Source organism: Pelobates fuscus, chromosome 7 (genome assembly GCF_036172605.1).
Source record: "Pelobates fuscus isolate aPelFus1 chromosome 7, aPelFus1.pri, whole genome shotgun sequence".
Taxonomy (NCBI): Eukaryota; Metazoa; Chordata; class Amphibia; order Anura; family Pelobatidae; genus Pelobates; species Pelobates fuscus.
In genome coordinates, this window is record NC_086323.1 from 130,642,662 (window position 1) to 130,657,418 (window position 14,757).

The following is a 14,757-nucleotide window of genomic DNA, read 5'->3' on the forward strand; positions in this document are numbered from 1 at the left end:
TAGTGACCCTGGAGAGGTGTATTATTACGATGGTGAACCTACTTATGCCCGGAGGTCGTTTTTAAAGGGGGGGGTACTGTCACGGTTCTCAACAGTTAGACAGACGGCCAGACGTGGTCGCTCATGGAGTTCCCAACAGGGGACTTGAACCGGGGAACTTCTCAGTCCTGGTCCTGCTTGCTATCTCTGAGCCACAGCAGCTTTATACAGTGACTACTGTTTCTGGTCCTGTTCATCCTGGCATGGCTACTACACTGGGGGCTGCACCTTGACTTGGCTGTGTTTCACCTGATCCCGATCAGTCATCAGCAGGGTATTTAAACCCAGCCTCACCCTGTGCTTGGTGTCAAGTCTTTGATCCTGTTTCGTACCAGTGTTCCTGTTTATCTGCTTCGTATTATTGACCCCGGCTTCTGACTACGTTGTTCCTGACCTCTGGCATCCCTTGACTTCGGCTACTCCTCGTTGTTCCTGACCTCTGGCATCCTTTGACCTCGGCTATCCCTCGACATTCCTGCTGGTTCAGTCCTTGCCTGTCCTGCGTATTGGTACTGCATCCTGCACAGCCCCCGTGCACAGACCCACAGGCCAGGTGAATTCTTACCTGACCACCTCGGCCTGTGGCTATCTGCAAGGGTGAGCAACATATCTGCGCTACAGACTCCCAACTCAGGTAAGACCCTGACACATGGTCTCTGAGGACAGGGAACAGTCTCTATTCTGCTCTGTGTCAGTGTGTATCAGGGGCTTTGAGGGCCGGTGTCAATCCATACCTGCCAAGTGACCCTATGTAAGGGGAACAGTCCCTATTCTGCTCTGTGTCCGTGTGCATCAGGGGCTCTGAGGACAGGTGTCAATCCATATGTCAAGGTGTCAATATATCATATGTCAGGTGTCAATCCATATTCATTGCGATTTAGGAATGTTAGGTGATTTCTGCCCTTTATGGATTAAAACCAGACTCTGCATCAACTGTGTAATTTTCCATGGGAGTTTTGCCATGGATCCCCCTCCGGCATGCCACAGTCCAGGTGTTAGTCCCCTTGAAACAACTTTTCCATCACTTTTGTGGCCAGAAAGAGTCCCTGTGGGTTTTAAAATTCACCTGCCCATTGAAGTCAATGGCGGTTCGCCCGGTTCGCCGGTTCGCGAACGTTTGCGGAAGTTCCCGTTCGCCGTTCGCCGTTCGCGAACCGAAAATTTCGGGTTCGCGACATCACTAGAAATAAATAGTTCCAATTTGTAATAATGCAAGAATTCACAACTTAAATTTTTCCCCACTAGGATATTTACAAATGTTTCTACTCCTTTAACAATTGATTTTTTGTTTCAACAAGCACATCAAATTAAATTCCATGAGTCTGTCTATTTTTTTTGTAATACATATTCCCAAATAATTAAACTTTTTCCTGGCCCATGTGAAATTATATTACTGAGTGATCTCATATTTTAGGGCGTCATCTACTCCATAGCACATAATTTACTCTTAGTAGAAAGTAAAGATACTAGATCCTAAATGTACCAGGAAATAACTTGTGAGAGAGCTGTGATATTGAAACTCATAGTTTGGCTGAAGGGATATCCAGGAAAAGTGCTACTCCCAAAGTAAAAAGTGGGACACTGATTGCTAGACAGTAAACTGATAAACTTAAAAAAAAAACTAAACAAAGTAATACATAATAAAAATACATAACATGCTGTATCAGAAGTATACAGGAAAAATGCTGCCCCTAGTTATAAAGGGGGGCACAGTGGCCTAAGCAGTGAACTGTTATAAATAAAAGTAAAACAATTTGCAGAATAGTGGATAATAAAAATATATACATAAGATGCTATATCAAATGCCACTCAAAATAATACATAGTTATTATTAATTTTATTATTTTATTATTTATATAGCGCTATCACATTCCGTAGCGCTGTACAATGGGTGGACTAACAGACATGTCATTTTAACCAGACAATTGGACGTACAGGAACAGAGAGGTGGAGGGCCCTGCTCAATGAGCTTACATTTTAGAGGGAGTGGGGTATAGTGACACAAAGGGTAAAAGTAGGGATACGAAGTAGGTTGTTAGAAAAGTATTAATTGCGGGCTTAGTAGGTAATTTTTGACAGTTGCAGGAGAGGAGTCATGGGGTATAAAAACTTGCTAACAGTTTAATTGATATGCTTTCTTGAAGAAGTGAGTTTTCAAAGATTTTTTGAATGAGTGGAGACTGGGTGAAAGTCTTATGGAGAAGGGATGGGAGTACCACAAGATTTAGCAGCAATTAAATCGTTGGATACTTTGGTCACAGCCGTTTCGACAGAATGACCAGCATGGAATCCAGACTGAAGGGGGTCAAGCAGAGAGTTGGATTTGAGAAAGTCAGTCAGTCTGGTGTACACAACTCTCTCTCGAGGATCTTAGAGGCGAACGGCAGTAGCGAGATAGGGCGGTAGTTGGATGGGGAGTTGGGGTCAAGGCTGGGCTTTTTCAGAATTGGGGTTACAGTTGCATGTTTGAAGGGTGAGGGAAATGTGCCAGAGGAAAGGGAGAGATTGAAAATTTTAGTGAGAGGAAGAACAAGAGAGGGAGACAAGGTGCGGATGAGACACGAGGGAATAGGATCGAGGGAACAGGTGGTGGGACGGGAGGACCGGAGCAGAGCAGAATTAGTTCCCATCAAGTGAAAGTTCATGAAATGATAGCTTGTGGAACCAAATGTAACAATGTATTTGTAAAACTATGTATCAGCTGTCAGGATAAACAACTCCTGTTATTTGAAATAAAGTCTGAGGCTGATATAATATAACCTATAATAGACAGTAAAAAATAGGTATATATTCTTCCTTATCAATACACAATATCCAACCATATAGTGGTCTCTTGTGTTGCAAAATGTCTTGAAATCTATACATAGTGTTCTCTGTAAGCACTTTAATTTTAATAATAACGGTTAAAAACACTTACAAGCTACCAGAAATCAGAGGCATATCAGAATGGATGCAGGAATCCTATTGTCAGAAGTTTTCAACAATGAAGTCCCTCTGATAAGTTTAATCTCGCCGGCTAAGAAGTAAAGTATCAGAAAGGTGGTATTCAAGTGTAGACAGGAGACAGTCGCGTGTGTAGACAGTAAACAGTTCTCCTGCGTTCCACTCTGATCCTCCTCCAAATGGGGCAACTGGTAGGTTACAATTGCCTTACACGTTTCGTGACTATACAACGTCACTTCATCAGAGGATAATATGGTTTTATTCTTATTCAACTTGTAATTTGATACTAAACTGTACTCAGTAAGTTCGTCTATAAGAGGATCTAGTGAATTCTTAGGGTCGGTTATAGTAAGTAACATATCATCTGCATATATGCAAATGTTCATGTCACTGTTTTTTGTTTTAAATCCACCAATTTTATCATTGTTTTTAATGTTTAAAGCCAAGGGTTCAATAAGTAATCTATATAAAAAGGGCGATAGGGGACAACCCAGTCTAACCCTGTTACTTATATTAAACCAACTTAAGCAAACATTTGGCCCGACCGTTCTAGCTGAAGGGTTTCTGTATAATGCCATAAGTGCCTCTAGTATCCAGCCACTAATATTATAAGCCATTAGTGCACATTTCAAACGCTTTTTCAGCGTCGATGGCAATAGTTAAAAGCTGATTCTTATTTCTTATAACACTATCAAAAATGTCTATTATTCTTTTCGTATTGTAACCTGACTATCTTCAAGGCACATATTTTATCTATATGGGTCAGTTTTTCAATGACACCCTTAAGGTGTTCGACTAGAATGGCCGCAAAGAGTTTAACATTTGTATTCAATAAAGATATAGGGCGGTAGCTTGTTTCAAGATCGGCAACATTTCGAGAGGAAAACTACCTAAACTTACAGCATTGTTAAAAGTTAGGGCTTAATGTTTGCTCAGAAGTTTTTTAAATGACTTGAAAAAAAACATTTGTAAAACCGTCTGGCCCGGGCATTTTGGACTTTCGCAATTTTACAAAAGCAGATTTAATTTCTTTTTTACTGATAGGTTTGTGTAGCGGAGCGCTAATTCAACATGGACTTTTCTCCGCTAGTATTCCAATAGTTACTCAGGATCAAGTAGGTTATCATAAGAAGAACAGTAGTAAATGAAGTAAATTCCCAAAAACTGGACGACACTCAGTATCAGGAGCAGAACTGATTTTTGGGGTGGGCGTGGCTGGGCAAAGAACCTTGTGTCCTACTCAAGATATATTGATGACCTTCTCCTTATATGGAAAGGTTATATCACTGAAGCACAGGATTTTATAAATTTTTTAAACTCCAATGAAGAAGGAATCATTTTAACTTCAGATATAGGTGATACAGAAATCACATATCTTGATCTTAATATTTATATTAAAGACAACATAATAAACACAAATACACATTTCAAAGAAGTGCACGTAAACAATTACATCGATGTTAAGAGCTGTCACAATAAAATATGGCTAGACAGCATACCTAAGAGCCAATTAATTAGACTTAGGAGAAATTGCTCAGAGACCACAGTTTTTAAAAAACAAGCAAGCGATATCAAAAAGAGATTTATACAAAAAGGTTATAACAATTAAATGATAGAATCCACTATAAATCATACATTAACTATAAGTCGAAAAGACTTAATACATAAAGAAAAAAATCATAAACCACAAGATTTCTCGCTCCTTATAGTGATTACAACAATAGGAATCAACAGGAAAACTAGATTACAACAATAGGAATCAACACCTTAAAAAAATTATAAATAAGCACTGGCACTTATTAAAAGAGGATATCATCTTAAAAGAGTTAGTTCCCGCCAAACCAAAAATAATTTTTATGGGTGCTCCTAATTTAAAAATGCACCTCACAAAAAACTATACGAAAGAAAGTGAAGAGCAACCTAATAAATTTATGTCTCAAAATAACGGTTTTTATAAATGTAATTCATTCCTAGCCTGCAGAAAAACCAAATCAACAGAAAAATTAAGAACCTCTTTTAAATCTAACAGTACTGGAAAAATATATAATATTAAGGATATCATTACATGCAATAGTAAAAACATAATCTATTTATTGGAGTGCCCTTGTGGCCTCAAATATATTGGACGTACTATTAGACCACTAAAATCTGGCTGGCGGAACATTGCAGAAATATAGAAAAGGGCTACAAGAACCACTCGGTGTCTTGCCAGTTCTGTACACATGATAATAACCCTAAATACCTCACTTTTATGGGTATCGCTACAGTCAAAAATCACTGGAAGGGACGAGATTTTATAAAAAAAATCAGACAGAAAGAGATGCAATGGGTTTACTATATGGATAACCTTTATCCCAAAGGGTTGAACATAGAATTTGATCTATTTAATTTCTTATAATATTGACAAGTTTTTAAAAAATAAAAAACGATGTTTTTCCAAAAGTTAGCCACAATATTTTTTATATATTTTTTATTTGTTAGATATTTTTTATATACTCTCCTTTTTTATATACTTTTCTTTAATGATGTGTTTTAGTTTCCATTTCTAACCCCATCTCACTTTCTCCGATTATCAGTTTTTTTCTTTCAAAAATAGAAAGAGAAGACATGTAATACCTCTTTAAATATCATCCACACAATTATTCATGTGCACTATATTTACATTTTTATTTTTATTTATATGTTCTTAAAGTATGTTTTTTTTTATTATTGCTTCTGAGCTTATTTTAAATTCCAATCTCATTAGCTATTTCTTTATGCCTTTTTTGGATGCTTTTATATATTCCCTATGTATTTTTTTATATCTATTTTTATACATTCATTTGACACTATTAATAACATTCTAATATACTTAACATATTATGAATATTGGAATTTAAACTATTATGTCATAAAGCCTCGAGATCAATCCCGTTTTGACTAAGACACAGTCTCCTCTTTTTACATTTACTGCCCTCTTAAAATATAACGAGATTATCTTTCAATCATACGAGGAGAACACTATGACGTCATTTCCGCCGGACGTCAAGCACATATGGAAGATTGAATTAAGACTCTATAATGGACTAACTACTAGCACTTGCATCATAGAGAATTATTAACATATGTTCCGTTCCACTCCTTATTTATAATTGTTGGCATGAGCCGATCCGAACGCGGGTGTGCCATTTTGGCTCCGTGTGCATTCCAACGTTGGAACGCAAATACTACCACTCATAAAAACGCTGCGTCACTTCTGGTGTGACGCGTGCGTTCCAGAATGGATACAGGAAATGAGACACACCAGGAAGTAATCAATGCTGAAACAAAGAGCATATATAAACAAACATTATGAGGACTTACTCCACACTTCTGAAGAAGCCTCTACAGGTGAAATGCGTAAAGTGGGACCCTCTGAAGACTTTAAAATTGTTTTATTATTTTGTTTAATAAATGGTTAAATTTTTATATCCATTTTTAAACTTTTTTCTTAATTTACTGCCTGGCATCATCCTATTCCCAGGTGGGGATTATACCACCTATGCTGTATACACTAGAGCAAGTTCTGCTCTAGTAAATGTGAGTACCTGACTTTATTATTGTTTGAGCATGTATAAGTACTTGCTTCACTTTTGGAATATCCTTTTGTTTTTTATATATGATCTGCATATTGCACTTTACTGGAAACACAAGAGTGGAAATGAACTTCATATATCCTTAGATGGGGATTGTTCCGTCCACGCGCATTACAGCAGAGCTCTGAGATAGCTCTAGTCAATGTGAGTGATACTATATCAGATTACTTTAACACTCACCCACTGGACATATCATATTGCACTATTATTTCTCTTTGTTCCTTTTGTTTTTGAGGTCTACTGTATATACTATTTTGAATACGATCTGTGTACGTATATATTTTTATACTTTACTATTTGGAGCGCGGTTTCCTTCCACCCTTTTCTATGTACTATACGTTTACAAGGTTTGGGAATTCTTGTATAGGTTACTGCTGCCCATTACTATTATATGCTATAGTGAGCGCCTTAAACTTACCCCATTTTCTCACAATAGCCAAGTTGTAGTTAAGTCATAATATATAAACTGTATAATAATATACACTGGACAAAATTGCAACACTTTTGTTTTTGCCCCCCTTAAATGCAACACTTGTTTTTGCCCCCAATTTTCATGAGCTGAACTCAAAGATCTAAGACTTTTTCTATGTACACAAAAGGCCCATTTCTCTTAAATATTGTTCACAAATCTGTCTAAATCTGTGTTAGTGGGCACTTCTCCTTTGCCAAGATAATCCATCCACCTCACAGGTGTGGCATATCAGTATGCTGATTAGACAGCATGATTATTGCACAGGTGTGCCTTAGGCTGACCACAGTAAAAGGCCACTCTAAAATGTGCAGCTTTACTGTATTTGGGGGGTTCCAGAGGGGAAATGGGGTAGTCCGAGGGGTCTGAAAACCAGTCAGTATCTGAGGTGATCACCATTTGCCTCAAGACGTGCAACACATCTCCTTTGCATAGTTGATCAGGTTGTTGATTGTGGCCTGTGGAATGTTGGTTCACTCCTCTTCAATGGCTGTGCAAAGTTGCTGGATATTGGCAGGACCTGGAACACAATGTCGTAAATGCTGATCCAGAGCATCCCAAACATGCTAAATGGGTGACATGTCCGGTGAGTATGCTGGCCAAGCAAGAACTGGGATGTTTTCAGCTTCCAGGAATTGTGTACAGATCCTTGCAACATGGGGCTGTGCATTATCATGCTGCAACATGAGGTGATGGTCGTAGATGAATGGCACAACAATGGGCCTCAGGATCTCATCACGGTATCTCTGTGCATTCAAGATGCCATCAATAAAATGCTAAAATGCACCTGTGTTCGTTGTCCATAATTTACGACTGCCAATATCATAACCCCACCGCCACCATGGGCCACTCGAATCACAACATTGAAATCAGCAAACCACTCACCGACACGATGCCATACATGCTGTCTGCCATCTGCCCTGTACAGTGAAAACCGGGATTCACCCATGAAGAGAACACCTCTCCAAAGTGCCAGATGCCATCAAATGTGAGCATTTGCCCAATCAAGTCAGTTACGATGACGAACTGCAGTCAGATCGAGACCCCGATGGAGATGATGAGCATGCAGATGAGCTTTCCTGAGATGGTTTCTGACAGTTTGTGCAGAAATTCTTTGGTTATATAACCGATTGTTGCAGCAGCTGTTCGGGTGGCTGGTCTCCAACGATCTTGGAGGTGAAGATACTGGATGTGGAGGTCCTAGGCTGGTGTAGTTACATGTGATCTGCGGTTGTGAGGTTGGTTGGATGTACTGCAAAATTCTCTGAAACGCCTTTGGAAACAGCTTATGGTAGAAAAATTAACTTTCAATTCATGGGTAACAGCTCTGGTGGACATCCCTTCAGTCAGCATGCCAATTGCACGCTCCCTTAAAACTTGCAATATCTGTGGCATTGTGCTGTGTGATAAAACTGCACATTTTAGAGTGGCCTTTTATTGTGACCAGCCTAAGGCACACCTTTGCAATAATCATGCTGTCTAATCAGCATTTTGATATGCCACACCTGTGTAGTGGATGGATTATCTTGGCAAAGGAGAAGTGCTCATTAACACAGATTTAGATAGATTTGAGAACAATATTTGAGTGGAATAGGCCTTCTGTGTACATAGAAAAAGTCTTAGATTTTTGAGTTCAGCTCATGAAAAATGGGGGCAAAAACAAAAGTATTGCATTTATAATTTTGTTCAATGCATTATCAAAAATAAAGATGTATGAATTTAATAAAAAAATATTGCCAAGGCTTATATCTATTTTAACTTACCAACATTCACCAAATGAAAAATATTTTTTTTTTGTCTAGGACATTCCACCTATAATGCTTATATTTTACATATTTTAGTAATGCTTTACAGTCAAAACCCATACCATGCAGGCAATGTGCTATAGTAGGTGACATTAATTTGCATATATATGTTTTATACTTAATTGCACATGATTTCCCAAGTAAAGTGACTTATGTGAGCTAAAAAAGAACTGCAAAAATAATTTTTAATACAATTTTTTGTTAAAGATGAAATATGAAGGGTATACAGTTTATGAAAAAATATTTTAAAAAAATCATAAAAATAAAAAAAGATTTAATTTTTAAAAAGTCTATTTTTGTTAATAAAAATAATGACACAGCTCGAAGTCATCATTCAGGACATATAGTTGCAGTGTATTGAAATTAAAGATGCATTGCATCTCTGTTTGTCCATTTAAAAAAAAAAAAAAAAAAATACATCTCTGCCTCTCCAGTCCATTCTTATTTTATTGATACCAAAAAGTTGTAAATAATGTGGATTACTGTTGTGTTTTTCATTAAAGTGCAATGATACACTGTGTTTCTCAAACCCATTATGTTTCTTATATGTCCTTGTATCCTTATGTAGAGGACCCTGGTTGTCCTTCCCAAATACGCTAAATCACATACCCATAAAATTAGATAAACAACTCTTGTAGTATGTCACGTTATATCTTATTTAATTTCAAATGTTTGTTTCGTGTCTTGGGGACAGGTGAAGAATTGTATCAATCTTTTTTTTTTACTATATGTGTTTTTGCGAGCTTCACATATACCGCAAACATAAAAGCTTTTGGACTCATTGAAAAATTGGTTATTAACTCTTTTTGGGGAATCGAAATTTATACCAAGCTGCTCCTTAGACTTTGGGCTCCCCTGTATGTAATTGCTGCTCTCATTGGGAGATTGAATTGATAGCTTTTAGATATAAAGCTTTGTTGGCTGTCTTGTATAGCGTTGGTCTTTTCTTTATATTCTTCCAATTAATTTCTATCTTTCTTGTAAACTTTATGATAGGCATCTTTTAATATATTTTCATGATATAATTTCTCTAAAATTATTTAAAATATTTGTCTGTTCATGGAACTTTTTTCCATCAGTGCATTTTAAAAGTTGGACCTTAAGAGCATTAATCAACCGTGGGGAGAAGTGACCACTGTCTTCTTTACAAACATTTCTGATCATTCATATAACCCAAGTTTTGCAATTTAAGTGAGTTAAGAAAATGGTGAAGATTCATCACCCTTTCATAAAAACATTTTGAAACTATAACATTTTGTGTTTAAATATTTTTCCTATTAATCACATAAGTTGGTTAGGAAAATCTATCTGATAGACCCTGACAGCTCCCTTTGGTACCCCCATATTTTTTTTTAGAATAAAGGAAGCTCTTTAGAAGTTAGCTCCCTAAGGAATCCTTAAATATTAGTGAATAAATATTATCTTACATAAAATAAGGTGGTGTATCTTGAATCGCTCCCTGTCCTAAATTTTGTAGTGCTATCCTTAAAAAAATCTGCACATTAGGTACTAGGGTATGGAGCCACTGCACCAAATTAGAGCTCTATATATCTCTCTCTACTATACAGTGACACAACTGACTGGAATTGTGGAATTAAGAAAAGTTCTGCTTTTCTTAATTTTGATAATTCTGCTAAAAGGCTGAAATTAATAAAAATGCCTTTACCTTAATGTTGCTCTTTCTGCGGTTTAGTAGATTGCTTCCTAGTTTGCTATCCTTAAATTTTGTGAATCCATATTATCTTACAGAAGCGCCCTAAATTAAGGAGCTGTATCGTAAATCACTCCCTCCCTCAAGTTCTGTTCTGGTATGCTTGAAAAACATTTTTCCCCACATTAGGTTAGGTACTAGGTTAATATGGTACCACTTTGCCAAATAAGGGCAATATATATATATTCTCCTGCTTTAATAGAACTGACTGAAATAGTGGAATTAATAAAAATGCTGCGTTGCTATTCTTACCTTGTGACCATTTTCCTGAAACAGAGGAAAGACAGAAATTAAGAAAAATGCCTTTATCTTAATGTTTCTCTTTCAGCTGTTTAGTAGATAGCTTAATAGATTATTAAATTCATAATTTAATAGTATCCTTAGATATTGGTGATTGGCAATCCCATATAAGGGTGCCAAATTAAGGAAGTGTATATCTTTGTGGTTCCTTTCAAATTGTCAATCTCAATGCGCAGAGAAGCCAGGGGTACACTATCACTCTACTAAATTAGGGAGCGATCAACAAAACAAAACTGGATGAAATTAAAATAGTAAATAAGAAAAAAAGCTGAACAGATGAAAGGTCAAAATTAAGAAAATTGCTCCTTAATGCATTTTTTTTAAACTTGTAAACTTTATGGTAACTTAAATTTAAGGGAATAGGATAACATCCATATAATAAAATCTCTATTATTTTCTTATCTTAAAATATTATAATAAACCGACAATAGTGTAAAAAGAATAAGAGGAAGAATACATGAAGAATTGAGATATTTATATTTTCTTTGCCTGTGTTGTGTTTGTGGAATTTTATTAGTCCAAATGGAATTTCCAAAATGAATGAACTAATGGCCGAAATTTGTTTCTGACTAAATTTTACTAAATGTTTTCGTCCAACAGAAAATTTCGGCAGCACCCAAGTCTACTCACTGTTAGACATAATGTTCTTTTTTTGCTATACTGTATGTGTTTTATGCATTGACATATTTTGACTCAATGCTACATTCAGTCCTACAAAGTTCATGAACACCCCCATCTGCAACGATGAAGAAATGCTAGTTTTAAGTTGATCTTTAAATATTTATTAAGTTCAGCCCATACATTTCCAAATAAATAATGGACACATTTATCTAGGCATGACAAAGCTTTTATTTACACAGAAGCTAAACCAGTTCCACAACGTAGGTATTCTCCTATTAGCACTGAAATGGTTTATGGCTTCAATAACAACCAATTGATTTCAGTATCATATCACTACACCTGCATCCTGATCTTAGCATTATCTCTTTAATTGCCAAAAGAATGGGTAACATTTATTTTTTATTTTTATTTTTTTATATACTTATACATAACTGACTAGCCTGCATAGTGACATTGACATTTACTTGGGTAATATGTTGATGCGGTCATGTTTAGTTTAGGCATATCAGCAGACCATTTCAATGAAGTGTGTCTTGTTAATATTGCCAGTCCAATTAGGGAACATTTCAAATAGCTTCATCACAACAATGCTGGATCTCTAATAGACATCTGGTGCAGAGAACAGGGAAGGCTCTCCCACAAGTCTTCAAAATGAAAACACAATTATATATAGGAGTTAACAAACACATCATACATTATTATTATTGTATGTTCAGGAACATTATTTTGAAACTGCAAATATAATAATTTAACCACAGATCTATAGCTATAACGTAGTGAATATCCTGTTAAGTAAATAATTTATAGCTATGTATATAAATGCTGTATAGTTAGACATTCCCACACTTACATTCATGAGCATTATACAACACATATCTATAAGTATAAGCACAGAAAACCGATGATATTTAAAAAAATATTCACTACACAAACATAAATATATTCAATGAGTGAGGTCAAAGTTCACTGGGTACATCGTAACAAAAAGGTGTTGCATAGTCCTTTCCAGAGCTGCTTTAAGTTCCTTGTTCCTCACACTATAAATCAGAGGATTTAGCAAAGGGTTAATTACAGCATACATTATAGACACAATATTGTATAACGTTAACAGAGAATGTGTGTTGGGTACAAAGTAGATGAAAATGAGAGAAGCATAGAATATAAAGACCACAGTAAGATGAGACGTGCAGGTGGAAAAAGCTTTAAGCTTTCCATCTTTTGTCTGTATTCTGATGATAGTGCTGAAAATACGGGTATATGGAATGAAAGTCATGAGAAAGGCCACTAGTCCCACGGATCCTCCTAAAGTAAGGGTGATAACCATGTTGATGAAAGTGTTAGTACATGAAATTTGAAATAGATGAGGAAGGTCACAAAAGAAATTGTGGATAATGTTTGAGCTGCAGAATGCCAATCTCAGTGAACAAAGTGTATGTACCAAGGAGTACAAAAAGCCCAAACCCCAAACCATGGATGAAAGCAGGAAACAGACATTCCAGGACATCATTTGAACATAATGCAGAGGGTGACAGATTGCAGAAAATCTGTCATAGGACATGACACCCAGCAGGAAAAGCTCTATAGATGCAAAATAGGTAAGAAAAAATATTTGCATCATGCAAGCAGGAAATGATATCAAGTTATTTGTGGTGATGAAGTCAGAGAGCATCCTTGGTGCAGTGACTGATGATAAGGACATGTCCAAAAAGGCTAGATTTCCAAGAAAGAAAAACATGGGGGTGCGGAGCTGGGCGTCAATGATAAACAAGAGGATGATTAGGGAGTTTATTATAAGAGTAATCATATAGATCAGAAGAAAAACAACAAATAACACATACCGTATCTGTGGATTATCTGACAGCGGAGTTAAAAGAAAAACAGTAACTTCTGTTATGTTTCCCATTACTTTTTACCAAACTTTCGTATCATAAATGAAGAAGGACATACATTAGGAATGAACAGTCTGACAGTGGGACAAACTAAGAAGCGATATATAGACACAGAGTTCGGCACTGAAAATCCTGATCCTAAAGACATAAAGTATTACTATCATCTCATATAAATATACAATACATTTCCTTAGTGACAACGTACACAGAGGTCTCTCACGTGCACCAGTGTATTCTCTGCAAATCCCAACTCCTAGGTCTCAGGGCATTAATTGCAATGTGAATCATATTTTAAGAATGAAAAACGCTTGATAACAACTCCTAAACACTCCTAAATGAAATAGCAAAGGGAAGTTTTATTTTAGACACTAAAAAGAGAACTAACGGATCAATCTAGAAGTCTAGCCAAGTTCAGATCAGAACAAAAAAACCAAAAACATTCACTATGTTGAATCAATGCATCTCTATGGGAAACGTTTAAACTCACTGTACACTGTAACAGCATTGACACTGACTGATACTGATGCAAGGAACACTTCTAGTGGCTAAGTGACCATCACTAGAGATGTTTCCTAAGCAGCATTTGCATTTTCTCTCCAGCGTTTACAGTTCTCAGCATGCAAGAACATGTTATTAACAACAGAACCATTATGTTAAGATGTAGTGGTTCTGGATACTTTAGTGTCCCTTAAAATAGACACTCTATGCACCGTAACTGCTTCATCTTATTGAAGTGATTATAGTGCCTGGAATCCTCTAGTGTGATTCCTCATTGTGATAGTTTATTGGTAAACGAGAATCCACAGAAGACCATCACCTCGGTGCTGCTCAGACAATTAAGGAAGCATTATCCTGAGCAGCAAAGGGTAGCAGTAATTGACCAAACGTGTCAGCTGGCCACTTTTAGTCTGTTGCAGCTTTCCATTGAAGGTGCCAATTGGTATGAATTAACCCCTTAAGGACAGAGGACGGTTCAGGACCGTCATCGGCATTTTTGCGTTGCTGACCGGTGACGGTCCTGAACCGTCCTAACCGTCCAATGTACTTACCCAATCGCAGTCGTTCCCCCGGCGGCGATCGGCGGTGCTCCCGGTGTGGGGAGACTGCCTGCAGCCCAGACAGTCTCCCCATGGCGGTTTAGGACCCCTGTGGCCATGTGATTGCCCAACAGGGCGACCACATGGTCACAATAGGTGTCCATGTGTCTGCCTGCAGGGGGACTGTCTGTGCTGACAGACAGTCTCCCTGCCAGTGTAAAATCTGAAAAAAAATTAAAGTGAAAGTTAATAAAAAAAAATTATTATTATATATGTGTATATATATGATATATAGACATATATTATACCTATATAATATATGTCTATAT

At 36.8% G+C, this 14,757-nt stretch overlaps 1 protein-coding gene across 1 annotated transcript; it reads right to left on the reverse strand.

Annotated features, from left to right (window-relative positions):
- Positions 1–12,445: 12,445 nt before the first annotated feature.
- Positions 12,446–13,405, reverse strand: LOC134569216 (olfactory receptor 5AR1-like). The gene has a single exon (XM_063428131.1). The coding sequence runs from the start codon at positions 13,403–13,405 to the stop codon at positions 12,446–12,448; it is 960 nt and encodes a 319-aa protein (XP_063284201.1).
- Positions 13,406–14,757: the final 1,352 nt, after the last annotated feature.